Source organism: Vanessa atalanta, chromosome 29 (assembly GCF_905147765.1).
Source record: "Vanessa atalanta chromosome 29, ilVanAtal1.2, whole genome shotgun sequence".
NCBI lineage: Eukaryota > Metazoa > Arthropoda > Insecta > Lepidoptera > Nymphalidae > Vanessa > Vanessa atalanta.
Window position 1 is genome coordinate 3,496,787 of NC_061899.1, and position 27,009 is coordinate 3,523,795.

The 27,009-nt window shown below is 33.1% G+C and overlaps 1 protein-coding gene across 1 annotated transcript; it reads right to left on the bottom strand.

Annotated features, from left to right (window-relative positions):
* Positions 1-633: 633 nt before the first annotated feature.
* LOC125074952 (putative fatty acyl-CoA reductase CG5065) lies at positions 634-11,292 on the bottom strand. The gene is made up of 10 exons (XM_047686436.1): positions 11,026-11,292; positions 10,532-10,777; positions 9,921-10,073; positions 8,720-8,819; positions 4,181-4,240; positions 3,238-3,370; positions 2,400-2,507; positions 1,517-1,648; positions 954-1,214; positions 634-769 (listed from the first exon to the last, which is right to left on the bottom strand). Exons 1-10 carry the CDS (start codon positions 11,290-11,292, stop codon positions 691-693), a joined length of 1,539 nt encoding a protein of 512 aa, XP_047542392.1. The 3' UTR covers positions 634-690.
* Between the last annotated feature and the right edge of the window lie 15,717 nt (positions 11,293-27,009).

Sequence of the window (27,009 nt, forward strand, 5' to 3'; positions counted from 1 at the left end):
AGCTACATGAATGTTTAAAACGTAAATTATAACCATTTTTTTAATTAATAAGTTCATTACATTATAGTAGAAGACAAACCTTTACTTGTGAGTGAATCGCTTCGAAATAGACATTTATTAAAAACACAATTTTTAAAATTTAAATTAATGTTAAAGTACGCTTCCTCTGGTTTAGAAAGTACGATTCTACTTTTTAACAATATATTGAAATCGACTATATATTTTATGTACAGGTACGAGTATGTACATATTTTAGACTAGAAAATGTAAGCATTATTTCTTTTATTGCGACCATTTTATCTCAAGAATTTAAAGAGAAAATCAATAGCTAAATGGACATATAATTTAGTTAGTCTTTAATACTCTATTTCAGTTAATTTAAAAAAAAAAGTTGGCAACATTTATTTTCATAAGAAAATCTCGCCGAACTTTGTTATACGGGAAGTCCCTAACGTTTCCATGATACTATAACACACTTGTCTAAGCTTTTCTATTCTCTTTTACGACAATTACAATTTTCTCTGAGGTTATATTGAACATTTCGCAATTAGTAATAGTCTGTTTGAACATTATAGTCCAACTCCGACAAATACTTTATTTAATTTGATCAATAAATTGAATACGTTTACAACACCATTGCTTATAAGTATTATTTTTAAGCTATCTTATTTATTTATTGTAGAAATAACTTTATCGCAGTCGTCCAGCAAGAAACCTGAAGATATAGTACCCTGTTGCAACTTGGAACAATCTATGTACCCAATATAATCTGGAAAAATAAAAAATATTATGGTTAAACATGTGAAAGATATATTCTAACGTTCGTTTTTTAATAAAATTAACGATTTTTGATTAAACAGCTGTTTTCTTATTTCTTCACTAATAGTTTGTCTTTATACTTTTTGGATAATAGATCAGAAGGACTTCATCATCAGTATATAAAGAATAATTACCTTTTCAATTTACTTCTCGCTTGTGGTAGTGATTCAGTGCTGTCCTTTAGAATGAATCTTCTAATTCCGAGCATGTAGGAACCAATATAAGATTCCCAGTTGAATTGTCCCGGCCAATGAGCGAAAGTGTTCGAATCGCTCGCTACACTTGCTTCATTGTGCAAAGCGGTTAATTCCGATACTCCGAACTGCCATTCATTATTAGCGAAATATTCACCAGTCGCTGCTGCCATTTTGAATCGACGTGCTAATTTCATCATGCTAAATGAAAAAGGATAAATTACATTTAATGTAAAAAAGGAACATCGTGGTGAATCAATTTCAATCCCTCAAATATACTGTATTGTGTCGCTTAACAACTGGTGGTAACTACAAATTTAATTGATAAATTGGGTACGTAGCTTTATGTAATCAATCGGTTCTTTCTATCACCAAACAATAAACTCTAAATAGCACATTTGAAAAATATAAAATTATAACTTTATATTTATAAGTATTTAATGATAAATAAGTAAGAAAATAACCTAATTGTTTTACAATACTTTTTTCAATAACATACTCACATGGCTTTTCTTCCTTGGGCTCTTAGTAATAAGTCATAAAGAAATGCTGGCAGAAAATGGCAAGTTATTTCCCAGAACGTGTTCATGAATCTGGACTCCGTAAAAGCAAAATTCGGGTACCACATGACATATCTGTAAAATAAATAAAACTATTAGGTATATAGTGTAAAATTATATGTATAATTATTCCATGTCTGTATTTAATTAATAATAATAATTTAAAATAATGATTAAATAACATATTAAACTAAACTAAAATTAAAATAACAGATCTTTTTTATAATCTGTATAAATGTAATTTAAATTAAGCATATTAGTGTAAGGTTTGCTTTAAATATATTGTTTATGGTATCAGTATTTTAACTGTTAACACTGAGTCCTTTTTTGGAGTTTTCAATTTCAAACATACCAATAAAAAACGGACGAAAAGGAGCAAGTACTCTTCGCTTCCGTCTACCAAAGACTATTTTCTCAAAGTTGCAAGAAAGCCGTTGAAATTGGGGACGCATATTGTCAATGACATTTCATATATATGCATAAGTTACAGTTGCTTTTACTTTTAAATTTTTATTCATTATTTTTTTTTTCTAATTAATAACCACGATATTTTTTCATATATGTATATCCCTGTGAGTTTGTTTCGCACTTGACCATTTTTTTTTATGAAAACCTACACAAGTGTATTGAAAAATAAATCCGCATATTACATGACGTAAGCGAGTAGTTAAATACCTTATTTTTTACATTCTTTCTTTGTTTATTTAAACTTATTGTAATTTAATTACTTTGAATTTTAATATTATTCAATAATTGAAAAAAAAATAAATTAAACGCTTGTAGTTAAGCTTAGTGTAAAATTTTTAGTAAAATTGTTAATATTTACTTCGTAGGATTCTCTCTGGCCCATTTAACACAAAGATTCGTAAAATAACCCCATTGCAGAGGATTGATTGATCCGGAGGTAACATTATAAACAGGACAACGGCCTGGTCTGAAAAAAAAACCAAAAAAAAAATTAGGGGCGTACATGCATAAACTAATGAAATATTCATAAGCAAATAAAAAAAAAACACGCTGTCAATGTTATTTGTAATTTGGTAAAAATCATTTAACAAGTCCAATAAGCTGACCTAGTCACACTCAGTGCTATTCCGTAAGAAATCACTTCAAAACTCACTCGTCAAATGTTAAAAACCATATCACAGTGATACGCCATTTTGATACGTGTTTATTATAGAGAATGTCGCATATCACTAGTGTTAGCGAGTAGCCCTAGCCCCCAATACGGTGTCATGTCATTGCATTATATCACATTATTATTATTATTATTATAAATTATACAATATATACAATTATTATTGTAGTAAATTGATCAATAATTTGTTCAACTTTAATTAATATTATTTTATATGGAATTTAATAGTGGCATGTAACACTATTTCTTATTTTAAAAATGATTGAGCTGTCATAAGGGAAACAATTGGATGATTGTGAGGGATTGTAAAAATATAGAGAGAGATTGAAACATCATTGTAAAACATAATTTTTAATTTTGCCATCCCGAACTACTGAGATTACACTAGTTTCACGATCATGTTCTGCGGTATGTTTTGAGTTTGTTCTTACTGAATAGCTCTGCTTTAATCTATACGATAAATAAATATAAATAAAGAAGCCAGCTTAATTTGTTGAAGAAAACTGGAAGAACAGGTAATACGTACTTTTTCGAGCCTTGTCTCCACGCGGCTAATATGCAGCTGTTGACAACAATATCAACCGGTACTAGATCGACCACGTACCGTTCCCGACAGTACCCCGAGCGGTAGGTACCTCGAGATATTTCCATAATTATGCCTGGAAATAATATCATTGTAGAATTAATTCAAACTTGCGCACGCGCACTTATTGTTATATTTGCAAATGGTGGAATAAATTGAAAAATAAATATTCTACCACCACACAATATAGTGTTGTTGTGTTCCAGTTCGAAGGGTGAGTGAGCCAACGTAGCTACAGACATAAAGGACATAACATCTTAGTTTCCAAGGTTCGTGGCGTATCGGTTATGTAAGGATTGGTTGCCAATGTCTATGGACGGTGCTAACCACTAGGAAGCTTATTTGCCAATTTATCTACTATAAATTAATTATATCTACCAAAAAACGGAATAATATCCACAGCACAGGAATGCCTGTGCCCAGTTATATTTTTTCATAACAATAGTAACAAAGCCCCATTTTAAGGAACTAATAATAATTCTGTACCCCTCCAACTAAGCTACAACTTGTCCTAGGAGTGGGCACGACAAAAGGCCAAAGAGTGAAGATCAAATTTGCGACTTATTTACATTAACAGCCTTTAAATTTCCCACTGCTTGGCTAAGGCCTCCTCCCTCTTTGAGGAGAAAGTTTGGAGCATATTCCACCTCGCTGCTCCAATGCGGTTTAGTGGAATTTCTTTGAAATTAGACACATGCATGTTTCCTCAAGATGTTTTCCTTCACCGCCGAGCACGAGATGAATTATAAGCACAAATTAGGCACATGAAAATTCAGTGGTGCTTGCCTAGGTTTGAACCCGAAATCATCGGCGACTTTTTACCGTAGGCCCATTTAAACATGGTTAATTAATTGTAAAGCTTAATTATTTAATTATTTTTATTTACCTGTGACGCCGTACACATTATCGATCCATCCAGGGAACGGCTCCTGGAAAGCAGCAGTCACTGTAAGTAAAAATAGGGTGTTATGTTTTGTTTTGAAAGGACAGACAGAATATTCGCTATTTTATTTAAAAGTAGTCGAATATATCGATCTATATATTTAACTACTTTATAATAAAACTGATTGTTGGTATATTTGCGTCCCTAAATCGTTCTTTCGATTGTGATGGAACTTTGGCGTTTAGTCTATACTTGAAGGTTCTTGGTTCGTAATTACTTTGAACTATTTCAATCTTCAATATAAATATTTTATGTAGCCTTATTGTATTCGTCTTCTTTTCCTGACGAACCTATATATTATCAAATATATCAAATCAATTTTAAACTTTACAATGAAGCGTCTTTGAATCGTCGATATTTAAACACTGCCACCGTTTCGGAAAGCAGCCTCCAGCGAGAAGAAACGGCAAGAAACTCGCATAGTTGCTCTTTTAAAATAAACAGATTTACAATCTGTAGTACATATATTCATACATTTAAAATATTGTCTATGGTCACGGTGTTCATGAAACTGAAAGATTCTCAACCTTTTGTTACAATATACTTTATTGAACCATTTTATATCCTATTAGTTGTAACTCGCGGCTTCGTTCGCGTTTTGGGATTGCAGATTGCTGGTCAGGTTCTAGGCATAAAAAAGTAGCCTAAGTCCTTTCTTGGGGCTTGCCTCATGACAAATTTCATTAAATTCGCTTCAATTGTTTCGGTTTCATGAAAGAGCAACAGACAGACAGAATTACTTTCACTTTTTATAGAAAGAAAAACTCCAAATTATTTATAATACTGATTTTATAATATAGAGAGGATTCAGGCTCTCTAAGAATCCAAGAATAAATACTTATTAAAAAAAAAAAAGAAGTAATATGTTTAGCTTTCCCCAGTGAACGTAATTACAATTGAATAGTTTGCATTTAGTAATTTTATATTTATTTCGATATATGCACTGGATTTACTAGGTTTACGCCCATTATATGATAAACTAGCTGTGCCCGCGACTTCGTGCGCGTTTGAATTTAATAAAAAAGCGTGACTTTATTATTGTTTTACATATAATCCTAAAATAAAAGTAGCCTTAGTTACTCCTTATTACATCAGCTATCTGCCAGTGAAAGTCCCGTCAAAATCGGTCCAGCCGTTCCAGAGATTAGCCGGAACAAACATACAGACAGAGAAAAATTGTAAAAAATGTTATGTAGGTATATGCACCGTGTATACATACATATGCATTTAGTAAAACGCGGTTATTTTAATATTACAAACAGACACTCCAATTTTATTATATGTATAGATTAGTTTTGCCCCGTCTCACTATATCAAAGTATCCACATACAGTTGTCGATGCCAGCCATAATAGAACCATAAAGATGGAAATTTAAATAACATCAAATAATTGAACTCACATCCAACATTATTGTACGCTATCGCCTTATTTTCTCTTTACATAAAACTATATTATTAATTCCAGTATTCCGTAACAGAAAACAAATTGCTGGTTCGGAAATAATGACAAGTCTTTTGGTAATAATTCGCACTGGACGCTTGCATTTTGGCCCATAGAATAATTTATTTAAAACGAGAGAGAAAGAGATAGAAAATTATCATATATAATAACGTCTACTACGCCACTCGCCTATCCTTAATCGAAGTTACATAATTTATTAGTAGAATTTACAGCACAAATTAAACCCTTAATAATTCATAAGAGAGCTTCGTAACGTTTGATGTCGAATGAACTGTATTTGTAGTTTCATTTTATTAAGATAATATCAAAATGTGTGTCTGTATGTTTAGTTTTTCCTATAAGTAAACACACATTCAAAATTAATACATAGATTTGACATGCAACGAATAATATATAATTCTAAAAATCCTTTTTCAGCGGACGTTATAAAATAAAGCCATGTTCGAAATTCAAATATCAAATTTAAGTACGGACAGATTATCCGGACATTTCCCTAACATTCAATCGTTTTTAATATTATCGGAAACCGGATTTAAATTTGAACAAATGTTGCAATCACAGTTTAAAATGTAAAAATCGATTCCATGATAGTCAATGTATTTTCCATAAGTATTCACACAAATAAAGACTTGATGTGAGTGTGTATAGAAATATGTACATGCATGTGTGTGTGTGAACGTTATTATGTGTACGGAGTATCTAATGAGTTATGAGAACCGACAAGTGTGACGAATGAAAAAATCGATACACGATGAATTTTTAAGGGAATGTACGTCACATAATAGAAATATCCTAGACATAGGTATTATTATTTTTTTATTGAGATGTCTGTATATGATTTATTTTTGTAACTAATTAAAAAAAAAGGTTATAAAAAAGACGGTTGGTGTCGTGGGCCGTGGTACACCTGGTTGGTACGAAGTTATATATTATGTATTAAATGACAATCCCAAATATATTAAAAATAAATAATAAATAAATATTAGACAATATCACATTCATTACTCTGATCCCAATGTAAGTAGCTAAAGCACTTGTGTTATGGAAAATCAGACGTAACGACGGTACCGCAAACACCCAGACCCAAGACAACATACAAAACTAATGAACTTTTTCTACATCGAACCCGGGACCTCGGAGTGGCGTACCCATGAACACCGGTGTAATACTCGACCGCGGAGGTCGTCAAAAAATTCCGATATAATTAAAAAAAAAAGTTTAAATAATATTATATAAAACCATATACAAAAGAGACAGGGAAAAAGAGAATGAGATGAATATGCCGCCTGGACGCTTCACATGACAATTATTACCAGTTCACTCTACCGTAAACTACGTAAAAGAACTTCGTTCCAAAATTCGTTGATTATTTTTATGGTCTTCTAATGGAAAATTCATGAGATAATTGGCGCTTTGTACAGGGCCGCCTGGGTAGGTACCACCCCATGTAACTTTTTCAAAAGAGCTATAATTAATACGGTTGTCTTCCAGTTTTTAGGGTGTATGAGCCAGTATAACTACCCGCACAACGGACATAGCATCTTAGTACCCAACTTTGCTGGTGTTTTGTACATATTTCTCACAGTGACAATTTCTATAATTGTGGTCACTAATTACCGTCAGGTGACCCATTTATATTACATTTTAACATTAACAGCCTGAAAAATTCCCATCGCTGGGCCAAGGCCCTTTGAGGAGAAGGTTTGGAGCAAATTCCACATGCTTAAATGCGTATTGATGGAATACACATGTGGCAGAATTTCGTTGAAATTAGAAACATGCAGGTTACCTCGCGATGTTTTCCTTCACTGCCGAGCACGAGATGAATTATAAACATAAATTAAGCACGTGAAAATTCAGTGGTGCTTGCCTGGGTTTAAACCCGAAATCATCGGTTAAGATGCACGCGTTGTAACCACCTGGCCACCGCTCTCGGCCCAATTTAATCACTTTGTATAGTTTTTTGTACCAATCCAATAAAGCTTGTGTTACAATTGCAAAGCGCGTTGAGGTGATTTTAAATTTTATGTGTCTAAAAGACTAAGTATTTTTTTTTATCCTGATCAATTAAATAATAATGAAACAAATAATTCTTGAGTTAAGTTAAGCTTAGTTAAGAAGTACAAATTTTCCTCTTTCGTATCAAATCTTAAATAAATCTAATGAACACATATAATTTACATTAAATTTGCAAAACAATAAACATTATCCAACATTTAGTGTTGAATAATATTTAGTATTTGTATGGGGGAAAAAGGGGGGTAGAGAGTTAATCACGTCCTTGACGTTTCAAAGTCAATCGTTTACTCGTCATAATATCATTTTATTTCTTACGCTCAATAATTTGATGGCAACGAATATAATTATTGTTAATTTGGATGGATTAGGTTTTGATTGAATTACCAGTTTTGGTTGAATATAAAGGCGCTTTCACACTCAGTGCTCCAAAGGGTTGTGATGATCTTGCGTCTGATTAATTTTCACGGTATATATCATAGTAGAGATAAATTGAAAGACGAATATTGTTAAATACACGCAAAGTACACGAACACGTCGTAACACCAAGAACACAGGTAATTATGAACGATGCCGCTTCGTTGCGTTGCCCAAGAGTGTACCTAAAGGGTAGGTAGGAGTGTTCAATAAGGTAGGCAACCATTTCATTCGATCTGTCTTATCTTAAGTTATCATAAAGGAAAGGAAGTTCTAATCGAGTGTCAAACTAACTGGTAGTTGGTTCAGAGGAACGAATTCAGTAATAACATCATTCCCAATCCCGATTGGCATTAAAAAGCTAACAGTGAAATTCTGACAATATTTCGACAATGAAACCAATAAAGTACCAAACTCTGTACAGTACCAAATTCTTAGTACCGTTATGGTCATGCGCCATAATTAATCTTTAGATGAAGCGTCTCTTGCTTGATGGTCAAGTTCTCTGAGTGTTTCTAAATAGAAAACATATTGAACGCAATATCCTAATGAAACTTTTATATATTTTTTTTCAACTATGTACTTACCAATAGATGGTCGAACAATGCAGACGGGCAGTTCCGTATGGCTGTACACGATCGACTCCGCAAGGGCCTTTGTCAACGTGTAAGGATTGGGGTGGTCACCCTAAGGAGAGAAATATTATAGAATTAATATCACGTATGTCGTTAGAAACAACCTTTAAATATTCCACTAATGAGCAGCTTTTGATGTTGCAAGAATTGAGCATAAACGGCGAGGCATCCCCAGATGCCCAAGCTCTTGGTTAATTTTGCTTTTTTTATTTAAAATAGGAAGGTGGGCGAGAAAGTTCTGCATAGGGTCATCATCGCCCATAGACATTCCTTACAACACAAATATGCCACTAATCTTGAAGAGTTAAGTCCTTTTTGCCTATTGATGTGCTCTCCATTTAAATCGGAATAAACTATTGTTGTGTTTCGGTGTTCTGAATATCTGATGAGTAGCTTTCCAGACAGGCTTGCACAAAGCCCCACAACCTAGTAAGTGCTACATTTTTCTAGTTTTTTGTTATGAAGGTCACTTCAACTCAATTTAGTTAGTATTAGTTCATTTGAAAGGTAAACCGTTCAGCCGTTAAGCAATTTCCTTGTTTTCTAATCTATAGACGAAATAAGTCTTTAAATCTAAAACATTCTATAACCTTGTGTGGGACTTTTGTACGTATTTTCACTTTTTATCAATATTCATACCAATACGCCCCAATGGGTAGATAGCTTGGATCATTTGTAAAACACAGGTAACCCATTCCTGTTTTTATTTAGTTTATTTTTATTTATAACAAATACGACCTTTCATATTTTTAATAATAAATGTTAACCCGTAATACAGCGAGCAGAATGAACTACCAGGACTTAAACAAAAGTCGTCGGCAATAAATTGGACCGGATATTTTGTCCAAAATCTTCGTTTCAATGCCGGAAATTACTACGAGAATGACAACTTTTACGGAATTTATCGGCATTGCCTCGCTTGGTCTGCAGGTGCTGTTTTCGACTGCGTTCATCTAACTTAGTTTAGTATTGAAAAAAAAAGCCGAAGCGGTTGTCCACATATATATTTGTCAGGACACGACCGTATAAAGCCAAATATGTCCAATTGAAGCACCTGACAACGTGATGCAAGCTCCTAAGCCTCCTTTCTAAATGGAAAAGTAAATTACAGCATGGTTATATTAACGTGTACCTTCTCTTATTCTTTTGTTACCTGTAAGGATTCAGCGATTATATCCAAGGTAGCCGCTGGCAGCATTTTTGTACACCTGACAATGCTCTCTGGATCATACGGCGGTGGATAAACTCTTTCTTCTATATGACTCCTCGGGGCATTGCTGTATGCTGTTGAAACATGGACTAGAGCCTGCAAAGAGTAATAATGATGAAGAACTTAATTTTGCCAGTTGATATTTGTACCCGAATATTATCGAAAGTATAGTTGCCGGTCTGCGGTAAGGAGGGCATGTAATAATGTCTTCGCTGACTTTACATCAGAACCAGCGCAATTTTTGTACAAATTAGTGGATGGTCTTTTTAAGAGTATATGTAATTAAGCAATTAATAACGTAAATGTTTTGTCAGCACTATGAAGAAGGCATTTTTTTGAAGAAAATACCCTGTTTAAAATAAAAGATAAAAAGGTACTTTATTAAAAAATATCTGTCAAAACTACCTTTGCAGTCAACATGATACAATATAAATAAATTAATAATGACAAATAAAACAATTTTGTTGATTTCGTGTAGACTGATGTAAAATATATTGGGATAGAAATTTAAAATATAAACAAAGTAAGTATTTTTTCCCAGTGTAATCCTTTACCTTCAGAACAGGCATATCTCCTGCCAATTTCAGGAGAGTTGATGTTCCTTGAACATTCAAACCAGCAGCCGCGTGTAAAGGCTCGGTGAACTTCACCGTTGCTGCTGAGTGGAACACGGTGTGGCAGCGTTTCAGCAGCAATTGCTGCTCAGAACTAACTCCCAAGTTAGGAGCAGATACATCACCGGTTATGGGATACAGCTTGCTCAAACGCTCAGGCCATCGTGCCCGGATACGGTCGAAAACCTGTTGAATATTTTGAGTCAATATTTTCGAAATGCGATTGTAAATGGCTTTTTAAAAAATAATTTATAATTAACACAAGATTTTTTTAATGAATATTTTTTATTTATTTTAAATAATATATTTAAAAAATATTAAAATATATAATATTTGGTGACTATTCATTTGAAACATTCTACTTACTTGTGTGTATGAAAAGTATAATATAAAAAAAATATCAAATCTCCTTTAACCAGTGGAGCTGAACATACCTGATTCTTCAAAAGTTCCTTATACCTTTGTTCCACAGATAGACCTCTCTTAGGCCTCATCAGAACGTATATAGTGTCGATTCCGGGACAGCTTCTGAGGAGTTTCTCCAACAGTGCTTTTCCAACGAAACCCGTACCACCAGTGACTAGGATAACGGAGTCTTGAAAATAATCAGCTATCTTTTCCTCTTGATTATTACGGTTCATTGGATCTTTAAGGTCATTAAAATTTGGCAACGTCGGGTCGTTGCCGTTGAGGCACTCCATGTTTTTCCTGGATTAGTAAAGTTTTGCGTCATATTTGGAAGAATATAAATTTACGACGAACTCGAGGAACAAGAGATACTTACAGATTTTCTATATTTTCACACATTTTTTTGGCTTTTTTTTCTTGGTAACGGCTAAATTGTTTCTTCCACAATATTAGGATCTGTAACAATGATTGGAATTTATTATTTACTAGCTGTGCCTTCGACTTCGTGCGCGTTTGAGTTTAACAAAAAAGTTATTATTCAGTTTGCAGATTTTAATGTAACTTATTAAGTTCAGTTCACAGATTTTACTATAACTTATTAATTATGTATTATGTATGTAGGCAGCTTTGTGATATTAAATCGTTGGTGGGAGGTACACGGCATGACGGCGGAGTGGTGTCATGCGCGAGGCGGATTGGCAAATGGGCCACCTGATGTTAAGTGGTCACCACCGCCCATAGCCATCCCTTACTTCGTTAATGCGCCACCAACCTTGGCAACTAAGTTATGTCCTTTGTGCCTGTAGTTATAACTGGCTCACTCACCTTTCGAATCGAAACACAACAATACCAAGTATTAATATAATTATAAGTATGAATATCATTTTAGACTATTTGTAAATTAGTTACGTATAAAATTTTCTTTCATTCTTTAAATAGACTGGTACATTCAAAAGTATGAATCATTATTGTTATTTCCTGTGTATTTACACCAAACTAACTTTCCAACCCGATCGCAGCGGTACGAAGTATCGACGTTTAGTTGTTAAATAACGTATAAGTTGGATGGCCGGTGGGTGGTCAGGCGGCTTGCAGTAATTCCTACTATACCAAGACATTTATATAGACAGCTGTCCGTCACTTCACACGGTTACAATAAGGGTCTACATACAAATTTTAGAATGACAAACATAAAAAACCCTTGATTTTTGCGGGCCATAAAGTTGAAATTGTCGGCTTCTATAATATGCCTATAATTATCCTATAATATAATATAATATAAATTCCACCATAACTCTTAATTAACCCGCATTGGAGCAGCGTGGCGCAATATGCACCAAGCCTTCTCCTCAAAGGGAGAGGAGGCCTTAGCCCAGCAGTGGGAAATTTACAGGCTGCTAATGTAATAATATGCATCTTTTATACATTTAAATCACCTCTTGAATCACTCTGTTTATTTATGAGAACCGCATAAAAACCCGTTGCTTAGTTTAAAAGATCTAAAGAGTGGTGAATCTACATTAGACTATTCAGATTATGGTTAAGTAAGTCTATTGCAAGTATAAGTAGCCGTTCAATATCTCCGTTTTAGGCTAATGCCTCCTGTCCTTCCAGAAGGTGACCGAATTTGATGGAAATTGGACAGACACGATGCTTTCCTTCACCTTCGAGCACGAGATAAATTATAAAAACGAATTAAGTATGGAAATTCTGTGATGCCTGCTTGGGTTTAAGCCCGTAATTATTGGTTAAGATGCACGCGGCTTCTAACCACTGGGCGGCTCTACATATGTGGCAAGTACATTTTTTATTTTATTTTATAAAAAAACACAGTACACCAATATAAAATTATGCTATATAAAAATACCTTAACTAGAAAAAAAGTAATATATCTTCCTTTTTTAAAATCTATACTAAAATATTATAAATGCAAAAGTAAGTCTGTATATATATATAGACTTTTTATACCTAACCCCTGACCACCAATCCCTAAAACACGAGCGAGGCTACGGGCGACAACTGGTATTAAATAAACATATCTTTCCAACAATAAACTTATAATTTATCATCGAAAGATGCTTTAATGAGTGTTTTTTCACGCCTTAAGTGGTCGTTATCGTGCAATTATTGCACAGTGGTATATTGATTTTCATCATTGGAGTATTCGGCTTTGTGCAAGCCCGTCTGGGTAGGTTCCACCCACTCATCAGATATTCTACCGCGAAACAACTGTAGTACTCAGTATTGTTGTATTCCGGTTTGTATGGTGAGTGAGCCAGTGTAACTACAGGCACAAGGGACATAATATCTTAGTGCCCAAGGTTGGTGGTGCAATGGCGATGTAAGGTATGGTTAATATTTCTTACAGTGCCTATATCTCTGGGCGGTGATGACCACTTACCATCAGGTTCAGGCCCAACGTTTGCCATAAAAAAACCACCTTAAATTATAAATCGGTGTTATAATGGCATTAATACGTCAAGAAGTTAAGTAACGTAAACATTTTAAAGACATTGCAACAGACGCTGGATCCGCTATCCGACTTGCGTAATTATGTTATGACTTTTATTTAAGACCGTTTTGTATATTTACCTTGACTTAAATATATCGAAAGTGGGTAGGTAGAATTGTGTTATATAACAGTTCGACATTTTTTTAATTCTAAATTTAGGTATATTTTTCATATTGTTTTCTTGGCGGTTTTTTTAGGTACGGAATTTTGGAAAACATTGAACTAGTAGTAATACATTGTGATGGATCTTCATATATATTAAATAAGTTCATTGTAATATTTTTCTTGTAGATTTTCAATGTAAATATCTTTAAAATTACACAATGGATTTTGATGCGGTTTTTTTTAATAAATAGTTTGATTCAAGGATAAGTTTATACCTATGTATGATACATGCACAATTTAGTAGAGGAACACTGATAATTTTTGAGGTTTCTGAAGTGTTGTCGTGAATAAACACATTTTTGCGCTTACATTGCAAACACTGGCTGAACCTTAGGAGATAGATCAAAATAATGTACCACATTATTGTACACCTTAAAAAAGTCTTCAAAAACTTCCGCGATGGTATATGTCTATCTCTTAGGGATAGGCCACAATAAACATTTTTTATCCTTTACTTTTTACGAGTAATAATGGCTTATTTTTGAAGCGATTTTAAGCAAGACAATATTAATCCTTATCCAATTAAGTACCTTAAATACATTGTGCATTTAATATAGATCAATATAGCCCTTTACAGCATGTAATTTAAATGAATATTTTCGAAGATATTACAGATTTAAAACGCAGGGACATAGCGGTTTGTATTGTCTAACGACTGAAAAACTGAACGTTGTAAGACATTCTGTAGTATATTCAGTGGCAGTATTGCTCCCGTTCAAAGCCGGGGCGGGTCACTAGTGTATAATAAACTAGTGTAGTAGTACTAGTCTTAGGAGTGGTAATATATTAAGCGTAAAAAAGTAGATTTTATCTTTGTATGGGGTTCAAAAGATTGAAGCAAGAGCTTTATCCCAAATTTCATCAAAATCGGTTAAGTTTTTTGGTCGTGAAAAAGCGACAGACACATAGACAGAAAGTTTGACATTATGACTTATGGTGGTAGGGCTTTGCAAGCCCGTCTGGATAGGTACCACCCACTCATCAGATATTCTAACGCCAAACAACAGTACTCAGTATTTTCCGATTTGACTGAAACAGTGTATGTGGCGCATTGGCGATGTAAGGAATGGTTAATATTTCTTACAGCGTACATTGTCTATGGGCTGTGATGACCACTTACCATCAGGTGGCCCATATGCTCGTTCGCCAACATATGCCATAAAAAAAAAGAAAAAAGTATAGATGTCAGCTAAACCATCTGTCTACCTGTATTACTTGCACCCCTTACTTTTTTCAAATATATTTTTTGTTATAATATCAAAGAGCAAAGTACTAAACCAAAATACCATGTAACCAATTAAACAATTTAAATAAATATTTAAATATTTAAATATTTTCCCCCTTTTGCTGTTTGGCGTTAGAATATGTGATAGGTGACACCTACTACCCCTCTCTCATTTTAGGAGTTCGTCGGCAGTTTGTAGGCGTAAAACGCCCATGTCCTTCCTAGGAATTTAAGTTTGCTTCATAAGAAGTTTCATAAAATTCGGTTCAGTGGTTTGGCTATGAAAGAGCAACAGACAGACAGACGTTACTTTCGCATTTATAATATTGATATAGATTGGCAAAGAATTATATAATTAAGGCTATATTAAATTTTAATTCGTTCACAATTATAATTTTCGATTATTTCACCATAAAAAATGAAAGCTTAAATTTTGAATGAACTATAATAATCTTGATATTTGGAAATTCGTATCAATGCTGCTATCATGCTGTATTTGTTTACTAGCCGTGCCCGCGACTTTTTGCGTGTTTTAATTTAATAAATAAGTTGTTTTTGTATCCAACGATAGTCCTCATTTCATTAGTTATCTGCCAGTGAAAGTCTCAGCAAAATCGGTCCAGACGTTCCAGAGTTTAGCCGGAACAAACAAACAGACAAAAATTGAAATAAATTTTATTTTATTGTTTTTATTAAAAGCGGTTATAGTAATATTACAAACAGACACTTTAATTTTATTACATGTTTAGAAGATGTTAAAAGTAACATGGTTTAATTTCCTAGGTTGGTTTCTCGTCAATGAAAGACGTGTGTCTTCGATGAATGTTTATTACGGAGTAAACAAGCAACATAATACATTCAACTAATATACTTTTCTAAATCCAACAGAAGATTATAAACAATGTCGCGTGTCAATTAAAAGGTTTGTTTCAAAATTAAATAACCACATACGAGAAGAACCAGCGAAAAACCTTAGTTTTTCTATACCAAATGTAAGAATAGTAGTTTTTTGAATTAAAATGAATTTAGACGTGTCTTTTCCAGAGTTTATACTAAAATATTTAGCACAAACGTTCCTTAACGGTTCTTTTATATTTTATCCTGTAGATTCTGTTGTAAAAACCAATATTGCACTAATAACCCTGATGATTCACGCTTCCTTATGTTTTTTATTTCAAATTGTAGACTTTTTACTTCAAAGACACACTTGACGATATATTTGCTATTCAAAACGATAGATTTTCTGTTCTCCTCACGTACTAATATGATTATAAGCCATGAATATAATTGCCATATAAAACGTACCATAAAAACAATAAGGGTCAACGACCTCTTATTTACTGTCAGTTTACGTTACCCTAAAATCCAGAGACCAAATCTAATCTAATAGATACCTACTGAGTGGTCAAGACACGTAAATTTTCATGTGTACAAAGAGTTGAATTATAAAAAAAAATAATGTTCGGCAATGAAAGACCATGTGTATATACTCTAGTATAAGTTGGAAAACTATAAGAAAAAAAAAGCCAAACAAACAACATTTGACAGCAAATTGACGCGATATCATTGGTCGAGAGCTCGATTAATCTGTGATATTCACTATGGATTTGCGAAAAAATTGCGTTTTGAACGACACAACTCGGAATTTTGGAAGTAAATTTAAAGTGGAAATAATAGTTAAGTGTAATAGAGTTGTATTATAAATAAAGATATATTAATCATAAACTCTTACTTGTGTACAATATAGCTGAGTTATTAGCCAATCTCATGAAATAATCTAGGGTTTGTTTATCTTTTTCCTGCTTCCATTGTAATAGGTTACTCATTAATTCGAGATACGAAAAAGCATCCTTTTGCTCAAAAACCTTAGCCCAACAGTGGGATATGTACAGGTATATTATTTTAATTTTAATTTTTACTTCTACTACGGAATGTACAGAAAACCAACTTTAAGATTTCCAAATCACAAAGGCACCTAAGCGCTTGTCGTTAAGACGGCTTAAGCAAGTGCTCCTTGTTTTTCTATTCTGTAGTGTTCTGGCGATCTTCTCTCCCCCTAAAAACAAGGACAACTCATTTACAGCCCAAGAGTTGATTATATCGCAACGCAAACCCACTGTTTGCAGGTACACATGAGCTAATATATTTTGCTTAATCTGTGGAAAACTATATGACAATTATGTATGCAATACACACTGACAGAATGTTCAGTACTTTTTCCTATTGACGAGCTTTGGTCTTATTAATAAAACCATTTTGGAAACAGTGCATTATTTACTAACTTTATAACAATTGAAAGAAGTTGTTTGGGTCGAAATTCGTACATAAGACAAACAAATAATGTCTTGAAAACAGACACGTGTATTGCACAAAACTGACGCAAGGATAATTAATTTTTAATGTTATCAAAAATCAAAATCAAAATATACATACTTTATTCAAGTAGGTTTTACAAAACTTTTTTAAGCGAAACTACCACCGGTCCGGAATGTATATTCTACCGAGAAGAACCGCCAAGATACTCAGTAGTTACTCTTTTCCAACGTTCAAAATACAAAATTTTGTTAGTTAAATATAATATATTTAATATATCGTTAACAATTAACAGATTAGCGCCATCTATTGTACATTGATTAAACTATATTAGAAAACTACGCCACGCAATAACAATAAGTTAAACTGCCTGATTTTACTGTGCGTGTGCGATGACGAACCAAGCGATAATCGTAATATTTATACATACATAAAACTACATTATTTATTTAAGTTTTGTAATGGTTAATGGAACATTTTACAAAATATTGGTAGCCCCAATTTAAGCACAACAAGCGTCCCCCCGAAACGACATTTCAAAGGTTTCTTTCCAATTCTGGTGGTCAAATACTTGACCATTGTCGGCAAAGTGTCCCCGATCGGATGACACCCGGATTTTTCTCACACCCCGCGCTAGGGTTTAAGACGAGTCTAGTTATCGGTTAGGTCTTGTCGCTGAAAATAAATGCGTTTCTGACATGTCCGTGAGCAAATAGACGAATCAATTTGGATGTGACGTGATCATTAATAAACTATCCTAATATTATAAATGTGAAAGTAACTCTACCTGTCTGTCTGTCTGTCGCTCTTCCACTGCCAAACCATGAACCGAATTCGATGAAATTTGGTATGAAGCAAACTTGAACTCCAAGGAAGGACATAGACTACTTTGCCTAATACATGACAACCAACCCCTAAAAGGCGAGCGAAGCCGCGGGCGACAACTAGTATAAAATATGTCAACATACAAATAACATGTAATTTTAAAAAGACAATAATATAAATCGTATAAACAATGCTGTATATAGCTGCTCATCCGACTTCGCTCGGCTATATTAAATCAGTGATATAGCCGTATATTCCTTCATACATAACTTTGCCGTATTGGTCGTAACGCGATGCTATATAGTCTATATCCTTCCTCAATAAATGGGCTATTTAATACTGAAAGATATTTCAGCGTTAACCCAAACGAGCAAACTCTTCAGCTTTGTAATATTAGTTTTGATAATTATTTTACAATCATTTAAAGGCTGCTAGGGAAATTTACCAGCAATGATAAGTCAAACATCGTCAATGCGTCAATTGTTGGACTGGTTTTAATGAAACTTTTCAAAGTGATAGCTTGAACCAGGGATGATGGAGTTTCGTAACCGTAACCGGAACTATCGGATATCCGTAATTTTTTTTTTTTATAAAATCGTTAGGCTGGCGAGCAAATGGGCCACCTGATGGAAAATGGTCACCACCGCCCATAGACAATGGCGTTGTAAGAAATATTAACCATTCCTTACATCACCAATGCGCCACCAACCTCGGGAACTAAGATGTTACGTCCCTTGTGACTGTGATTACTGACTCACTCACACTTCAAACCGGAACACAACAATACTGAGTACTGCTGTTTGGCGGTATAATATCCCATGAGTGGGTGGTACCTACCCAGACAGGCTTGCACAAAGCCCTACCACCAAATGTTATAAACAAAATGTTATACTTAAAGTCAGTAGCGAATTATACTTTAAAGGTATTAGTTTTTTATTCTGTGCTTATACCTAATACTTAATAATAGCCTACAAATAAAGTCAAATTAATGTCATGTATTTCTTTCTCTTTTATAATTTCCAAATTCTGTAATATCCGTAATCGAAACTATCCGAAACAATCGGATAACCAGTAATAATTACGTATCCGTAACCGATACAACTACTCATATATCCGTATCCATATCCAGATCCAAAATGACATATCCAGAACATGCCTGCTTTGGAACTGTATTAATATGGTACATGTACAGAATTATATAGACCTCAGATCATAAATCAAAATACAGATGGAGCGAGCGGACCATTCAGGACACAGACATTATCGTACTGTGTGTTACGAATATAACAATTATTAAAAGGTATGTTGTCTGTATCAAATTTCATTGACATTAATACAGGACGCATAAATATATAATGAATTCTTGTTATACGTATTGTTGAAAAAGTGTAACTATCTACTGATTTTCCTGCCGGTTTCTTCCCGGTAGAATCTGCATTCGCTATACAATTCTTAACAATAAGTTTAATGTTTTATTATAAGTATATAATAACACATTAAACGTTTCGTTTGAGTTTGAGATCTAAAAAGTTTTACGATTCCGTTCATCACTCGTAACTCAGAAACGATCATTTACTGTACAATAACGATTCGTTAAATAACACTGTTTCTATCAATACGATCCCGGATATAAAATGATTCAATATAACCGGGTAACTATTTTACTGAATAATATACATTGTTACTTTTTATCATTTCTTTGATTTTTTCTGTTTGTTGATTTAAACTCAACTCATACTCAAATTCCTTTATTCAATATAGAAGCATTACACTTACTTATTGATAGTCAAATTAAACACTATCGCTTCGGAAAAGGAAACACCCTGACCAGAGAAGAACAGGCGAAAGAAACTCAGCGGGTCTTTTTTTTTGTCAAACTAATTATATACATATGTTAAGTATGAATATAAATAGCCAGGAGGCGATCGTTTCATATCCAAGGTGTGATATCAATCATAAACTCACTAATTGTATAGTAACCTTTTGCACACAAGCGTTCATAATTTTTTTTTTTTAATTTGGCAACAGAAGCATTTTCTGGGATCCTGTAGAACATCCCCACAAAAAAGTTATTGACTCTATGCAGTCGAGTAACAGGAGTAACAAGTTTGAGTTTGTTCTTTGTACCAATGCTAGGGGAATCACCTTTCAATTTTCAAAACCAACTGATGTTAAAAGAAAAATGGTTATATTTGGTAATTATATAAAATTATTAATACGTGTAATATTCTACGTCGTATTTAGATTAACTAAGCAAATTTATACAATGATTTTATAATAATTTTCACTTGTTAAATATATATATATATATATATATATGTTGAACGCAATAATTTTAATTAAATAAAATTATATAACAATATTTCTAAATCTAAATTTTAACACGCAACCTAAACGCTTACAATTAAAAAAGTATTTTTCATCACAAATTTCCGGCACCAAAAAAAATATTAAAAAAAAAAAATTACTCACCGAAAATATTGGGAAACGCCGTAGCCACAAAAAATTAAAAAAAAAAAACTTATATTATTTCATTGTTTCCGTCGACTTTACCGCCCTGTGCCGACGTCGGGCTTTCACTACACGCCGCCGTTCACGTAACGACTGTGTAAGACTGTGGAAACATACGGGAAGTAAACGGTGACGGGCGCGCTGCGTTTTATATAACATAATAGTTGACGTCTAAATAATTACGAAATTAAATAAAATTACCAATAATATATTTATAACAATAAAACCATTTTAAAAGGTGGATGATAAAAATCAAAATATACTTTATTCAAGTAGGCTTTTACAAGCACTTTTGGATCGTCATTTAACAAACTATATTAAGTGAATCTACCGCCTGTTCGGAATGTAGATTCTTCCCAGAAGAACTGGCGAGAAACTCAGTAATTATTCTTTTTCAACGTGTAAAATATGAAGTTATGTTAGTTGAATACAATTATATATGTCTATAATATATCCTGCCTGGAAGTCAATGCTTTTTTATATAATCTTGTATTGAATAATATATATTTTTTTATTAATGTATTGAATGTATGATCAAATGAGATATTTTAATTGATATTGTTTTTTAATTGGGTTGGTCATCACTCATAGATATCGAAACTTGGAAAGGTATTATCATCCTCAACTCACAGCCTACATCCTCGGGGCCTGCCCACGCTGCTCCTTCTGGCTTGTGAACTTTTTATATGACTTATAATATAATCATAAATGTTTAATTCTAAACTGTAACCCAGGTACGAGACTTCTGCAGATAATAAGGGCGTAGATTAATCAAACCACTGTTACCTCGAAACATTGAAGCTGTATATTTATTGAACTTAATCTGGACAACATACCAAAATATCAATTTGCCACAATGCAAACATCAGACGGCTTGTATGAAAAGTAAATTCATATATTATTATATGGTAAAATGGAACAAGATAATAATTTGGTGATGCCAGTTTAAATAAATGATGTTAGGAAGGCGTGAAGCTAATACTTGTTGACTTTCAGACAGGATATATTATATATATAGAGTAGGTACATGTGTTCCTCCTGCCCTTAACCCTTATACCGCGTTTCCCAATATTTTCGGTGAATATTTTTTTCTTAGATTTTCGCGATTATTACACATTGAAATAAAACTAGTTTTTAACGGATTTAATCGCTTATATTAATTATTTTAACATCCCGACGTTTCGAGCACTTTGCAGTGTTCGTGGTCACGGGCAGACTGACCACGTCCCGTGACCACGAACAAAAAAAAACTAGTTTTATTTCAATGAATATTTTTTTTTTTTTATTTTGATGCCGGAAGTTTGGGATGAAAAATACTTTTTGAATTGTCAGTGTTTAGGTTGCGTATTAAAATTTAGGTTTAGAAATATTGTTATATAGTTTAATATTATTTAATTCTAATTATTGCGTTCAACATATAGAGTAGGTACATATATAATTTTATTTGGCTAACATGACTTTGTATTTTAAATGTTGAAAAAGATTAACTACTGAGTTACTTGCCGGTTCTTCTAAGTAGAATCTACCTTCCGAACCGGTGGTAGATTCACTAAATATAGTTTGTAAAATGACGTTTCAAAAGTTCTTGAATAAAGTAGATTTTGATTTTAATGATTTACGATATGCGTGACTTGACATTTGATTAAGATTTTCCTTGTCTATTTAATTATAGATCTATTCAATCACGGAGGCTCGCCCCTGCAGCTTAAATTAATATTGCCTCAGTGTCTGTGACGATTAAGAGCAAAGATGGAAAAATATATATAAATTACAATATGTTTGATAGGCTTTTAATAATTAAATTAACGTAGAGACGCCTCCGTGATTGAATAGATATATAACCTGATACACTTACTCTTATATTGTTATAAATATCACCATAATAATTTACATATTAGAAATTGGGGACTAAAATAAGTATACACAAATGTACCTTAAAATATATATAACTTGTATAATATCTTGCATAATGTCTATATGACTGCAGACTTAGACAGTGAGCTCGAAAACAATTGGCACGCAATTTGCTCACCGATATTGCGCTGTACAGATTTAGAAGATAAACTAAGAACCCGAATATTTAATACCTATCTTTGAAACCACTCCTAAGATTGCTTGTTTAACATTAAATAAGCAATCGCACAACCACTCTGTGGAACCAGCTTTCGCCGGCAGTTTTTCCGAACCGATACGACTTGGGAACCTTCAAGAAAAGAGCGTACTCCTTCCTGAAAGGCCGACAACGCACCTGCAAGCCCCACGGTGTTGCAGATGTCCATGGGCGGTTGTAGTCACTTTCCATCAGGTGAGCCTCCTGCTCGTTTGCCTCCTTTAAAAAAAAAAAAATCTTCCAACGGTATTTTTAGATGTAGTTTTTTTATTGAATCCCGTGAATTAGCGTGTCATTCTTTTCCATTGATGTTCGCTGATAAGCTACTAATAAGCTATACATGGGTAAAGCCCAGAACTAATGATTCAATTTGAATTCTATTTTTATTGGAAGAGAGCTGAATTTTTCTAGAGTGCTGTAGCATATATAGGTTACACCCATATCCTATAAGTCGGGGCGGGTCACTATTCTAACTTAAAAATAACTTTAAATTGCAGCTCCTGAGTTAAGCGCATCCAAACACATTAGCTTTATAATATGATATTAAGGTTATTTTTTATTCAAATGTTTAACATAAATACGTAATAACTTAAATTGTCGTCTGTCGTAATAGTCAGTTTAATTGTAAAAGCATTTAGTAAATGGCAGAATTGTTAAAAAAATAAAGTAACTAAATAAATCTTTACACGTAATTATAATAATCTTAGTGATCGTGTAACTTTTTAACGAGTTAGCGATTAAGGTCATATTGACACAATATATTTGTGTTATTAAGATGATAGTATATTTATGATATTTCAGGTCAACAGCATTTGTAGATGATGCCGTGGCGTCCCTCAAAGACACTGTGGATTCACTTGGGCAGGGAAGCCAAAGTAAATATGAAGTAAATTCATTTACCCTATGTCACATAGGGTGATTCGTAAATGAATTTTCTAGCAACAACAACATTGGCACTTTCAACCTATTTAATGTAATTTTAAAATGACTGACTGACATACACTGATGTATACTGACATGCACAGACTAAATCAAGTGGTAATAAGTTAAGGACATCTATTAAAGCCGTTTTTAAAAATTAATCACATCAAGGCGGCAAAATTAGGGATGAATATTTGTGGACGATCGTCATTTTTAAGCGTTTTAAGTACAGAATTCAGTATTTAGGCTTCTGCTTATGGGATAAGGACTAAGAAGAAGTTTCATCATATCAAGACGGTGGAATGGCGAAAACAAAAATAAAAGTAAATATATTTATTGTTTCGCAATCTGTTTAAAAGTTAAAGTCAATCGTTGTAGTTTTAGATTGCATGTTTAAAACCGCTGTAATGATGGAGAGGTAGATAGAGGTAAAATAAAGGTACTGGCAATGTATATTACTAAAAACTTAATAAAATTCGGTTTCTTAATAATGTTTTCACACGGCTGATTTATTTATAAATTGAATATTTATGAATCAAAATGAACTATGAGTTATTATATCCCGTAACGAAACCAATGGTCTCGTGACAATAAAAACACATATTCTGACCAATTTCATTACACTTCGTCGAATCATTAGAGTCGAAGCGGAAGTCTTCGAGCTGTGGAAGATATCGATTGACAGGACTAAAATTAACTTTTATATTTGTTGCACAGAATTTACAAAATGTTTGCATCATAAACGCAATATACATAAATTAATAATGGATCGCAGTTATATATCCAATAATATTCTATATGTAATCGAAACTCATTAATATGCAGCCAGTCGCGAATGTCGCGGCGTTTTCACATAAATTCTTGTTCCGTGTGTATGTTGAGCAATGCGTAACGTCGAAGCAAGATGCATATTACAAAATATACAAGCCAATAAACATCGAAGGGTTTGATTTTAGATATTATTTTAATCACACTATGAAGTTATTGTCTTGTTTAGTAACTAATTGCACCATGATCATTACTAATGCGGTCCTCCTACATAGATCCTAATCTTATATAGTCTTCTGGTGAACTGATAAATATGTACTAATGTTATAAACTAATTTTGAATTTAACAAATAAGATATTGTTGGTTCCCAAGTTACTCTTTATTACATAACCTTTCTGCCAGTGAAAGTCCCGTCAAAATCGGTCCAGTCATTCGAGAGATTAGCCGAAACAAACAGACAGACACACAAAAATTTAGAGATTAGCCGGAACAAACAGACAAACAAAAATTAAAAAAAAAAGATATTTTGGTATATGTACCATGTATGCACATTAGCACTTAGTTAAAATTGGTTATTTTAATATTACAAACAGACATTCCAATTTTATTGTATGTATGTAGTGATGCGAATGTAACTGTCTGTCTGTTGCTCTTTCACGGCCAAACAGCAATGAAATTTTATATGAATGAACCCCAAAGAAGGATATAGGCTTTTTTAATTGAAGCCGCGGTCAAACTAGTATATATAGACATATATAACGATCAAAGGCAATGATATTTAGATACTAGCCTACTTTTTACTTATTCTCAACATATATAATATTACATAAACAGAACTTAAGAACTTTAAATAAAAGTTTTTCATAATAAACATATAAATATTGCTTAGTTGAATTTTGAAAATCGTCAAATTTTGATGATAGGACTTTGTGGAAGTCCGTCCTCATCGTATATATACATAATTAATATCGTTTTGTTCCGGTTTGAAGGGTGAGTGAGCCAGTGTATACACAAGACACATAAATATCCGTTCACAAAGTTGGTACATGGTCGATATTTCTTACAGAAGAAATAAAATAAAAAAATGAAATCCGAATCGTATACTACCCAATACATACATATATACATACATTAGCAGCCTGTAAATTTCCCACTGCTGGGCTAAGGCATCCTCTCCCTTTTGAGGAGAAGGTTTGGCGTATATTCTACCACGCTACTCCTATCCGGGTTGGTGGAATACATATGTGGCAGAATTTCGTTGAAATTAGACACATGCAGGTTTCCTCACGATGTTTTCCTTCACCGCCGAGCACGAGATGAATTATAAACACAAATTAAGCACATGAAATTCAGTGGTGCTTGCCTGGGTTTGAACCCGAAATCATCGGTTAAGATGCACGCGTTCTAAGCACTGGGCCGTATATATTTGAAAATGTGATGTATGTTTGGAAATCATAAAAGAGTATTCAAGAAAATGTTACGTACGTACAATTAATATTACAAAGAAATATAATTAATTTTCTGTTACGATACGGTATTTAGACCCGTGTGATTCGTTATGATTTCCTTTTGCAATTATTTGTTTTATGTTGATGGAAGAAAAAGGTACTAAGCCACTCATTTCATTCTTTTGATTCACCATACAGTACTTGCGCTTCTCTCTAATCCTTTACCGATACGCCGTCTCCCTGGATCCTCTAGATCTTTATCCTCTAGATCCTCTTGGATCGAATCGAAAAATAATTTACCCAAGCAGTTGGGTTCCGAGCAAAATCGGATCGTCGCATTAAAAATAAAAAAATAAAAAATGGAAAAATAGTAATAAATAATTTCTCTGAAATAGGTAACCATATATGTTACCACTATACATACCACTTTAAAATATATATATATGTGTGTGAACTTATATTGTAAGAGTATGAAATTTTTCACGTTTTTTTTAGTTTGTATGGAAAAGAAGAAAACTAATATTATTAATGTAATATGCATTACATATTATAATTTACATTATAATTAAAAAATACATGCGTTTAACACACACACGTACACACACATTCCTATGTAATATGAAACGATCATACTTAACGGTCATACTACAATGACAACTCACGTCATGTCAAAATTAAAAATTAAAGACTTCTTTTTGACATTTTTTTTTTTTACTCTAATGATGACAAGGTATCGCCCAACTGTGCCTAATTTATCCTATCTTTCGAATCAATGTCTTGTTAAAATCATCGCTACGACCAACGCGTATATAATTTAGTATTTATATTTAGAACATATATTTATTTTATTTAAGTTAAGTTGATTATAAATTTTGTTTCTATGTTATTTAATTTCGGGATATGATTTTTACGTCTACCGTCTACCAACATTAATTATTATTTGAATTTTGTATAAATAGCGATTTATTTACAATGAAAGATTCTAATTATTGTTGAACTTGAGCAGGGTGGTTACTCTGCCGGCTTAATAAACATTTGTTTATAACAATCCAACAATTCTTTCGGTGTCCTGGACCACCTTTCGTTCCATTATATATGTATATCTTTTTAATATTTTTTTAATGAATGTCGACCAAATTTCAAGCAATGTTCAATTACTAGATTCATTACAAATATGAATTTTGCAGGACCTGTTCAATAACATATTTAAA

Coding starts and splice junctions, on each gene's coding strand:
- LOC125074952 (XM_047686436.1), bottom strand. CDS start 11,292: ATGGAGTGCCTCAACGGCAACGACCCGACGTTGCCAAATTTTAATGAC. Junction 4,241..8,719: donor CATTGTTCGACCATCTATTG/GTAAGTACATAG, acceptor TTTTACTTACAG/TGACTGCTGCTTTCCAGGAG. Junction 1,215..1,516: donor GCCCAAGGAAGAAAAGCCAT/GTGAGTATGTTA, acceptor TTTTTCATTTAG/CATGATGAAATTAGCACGTC.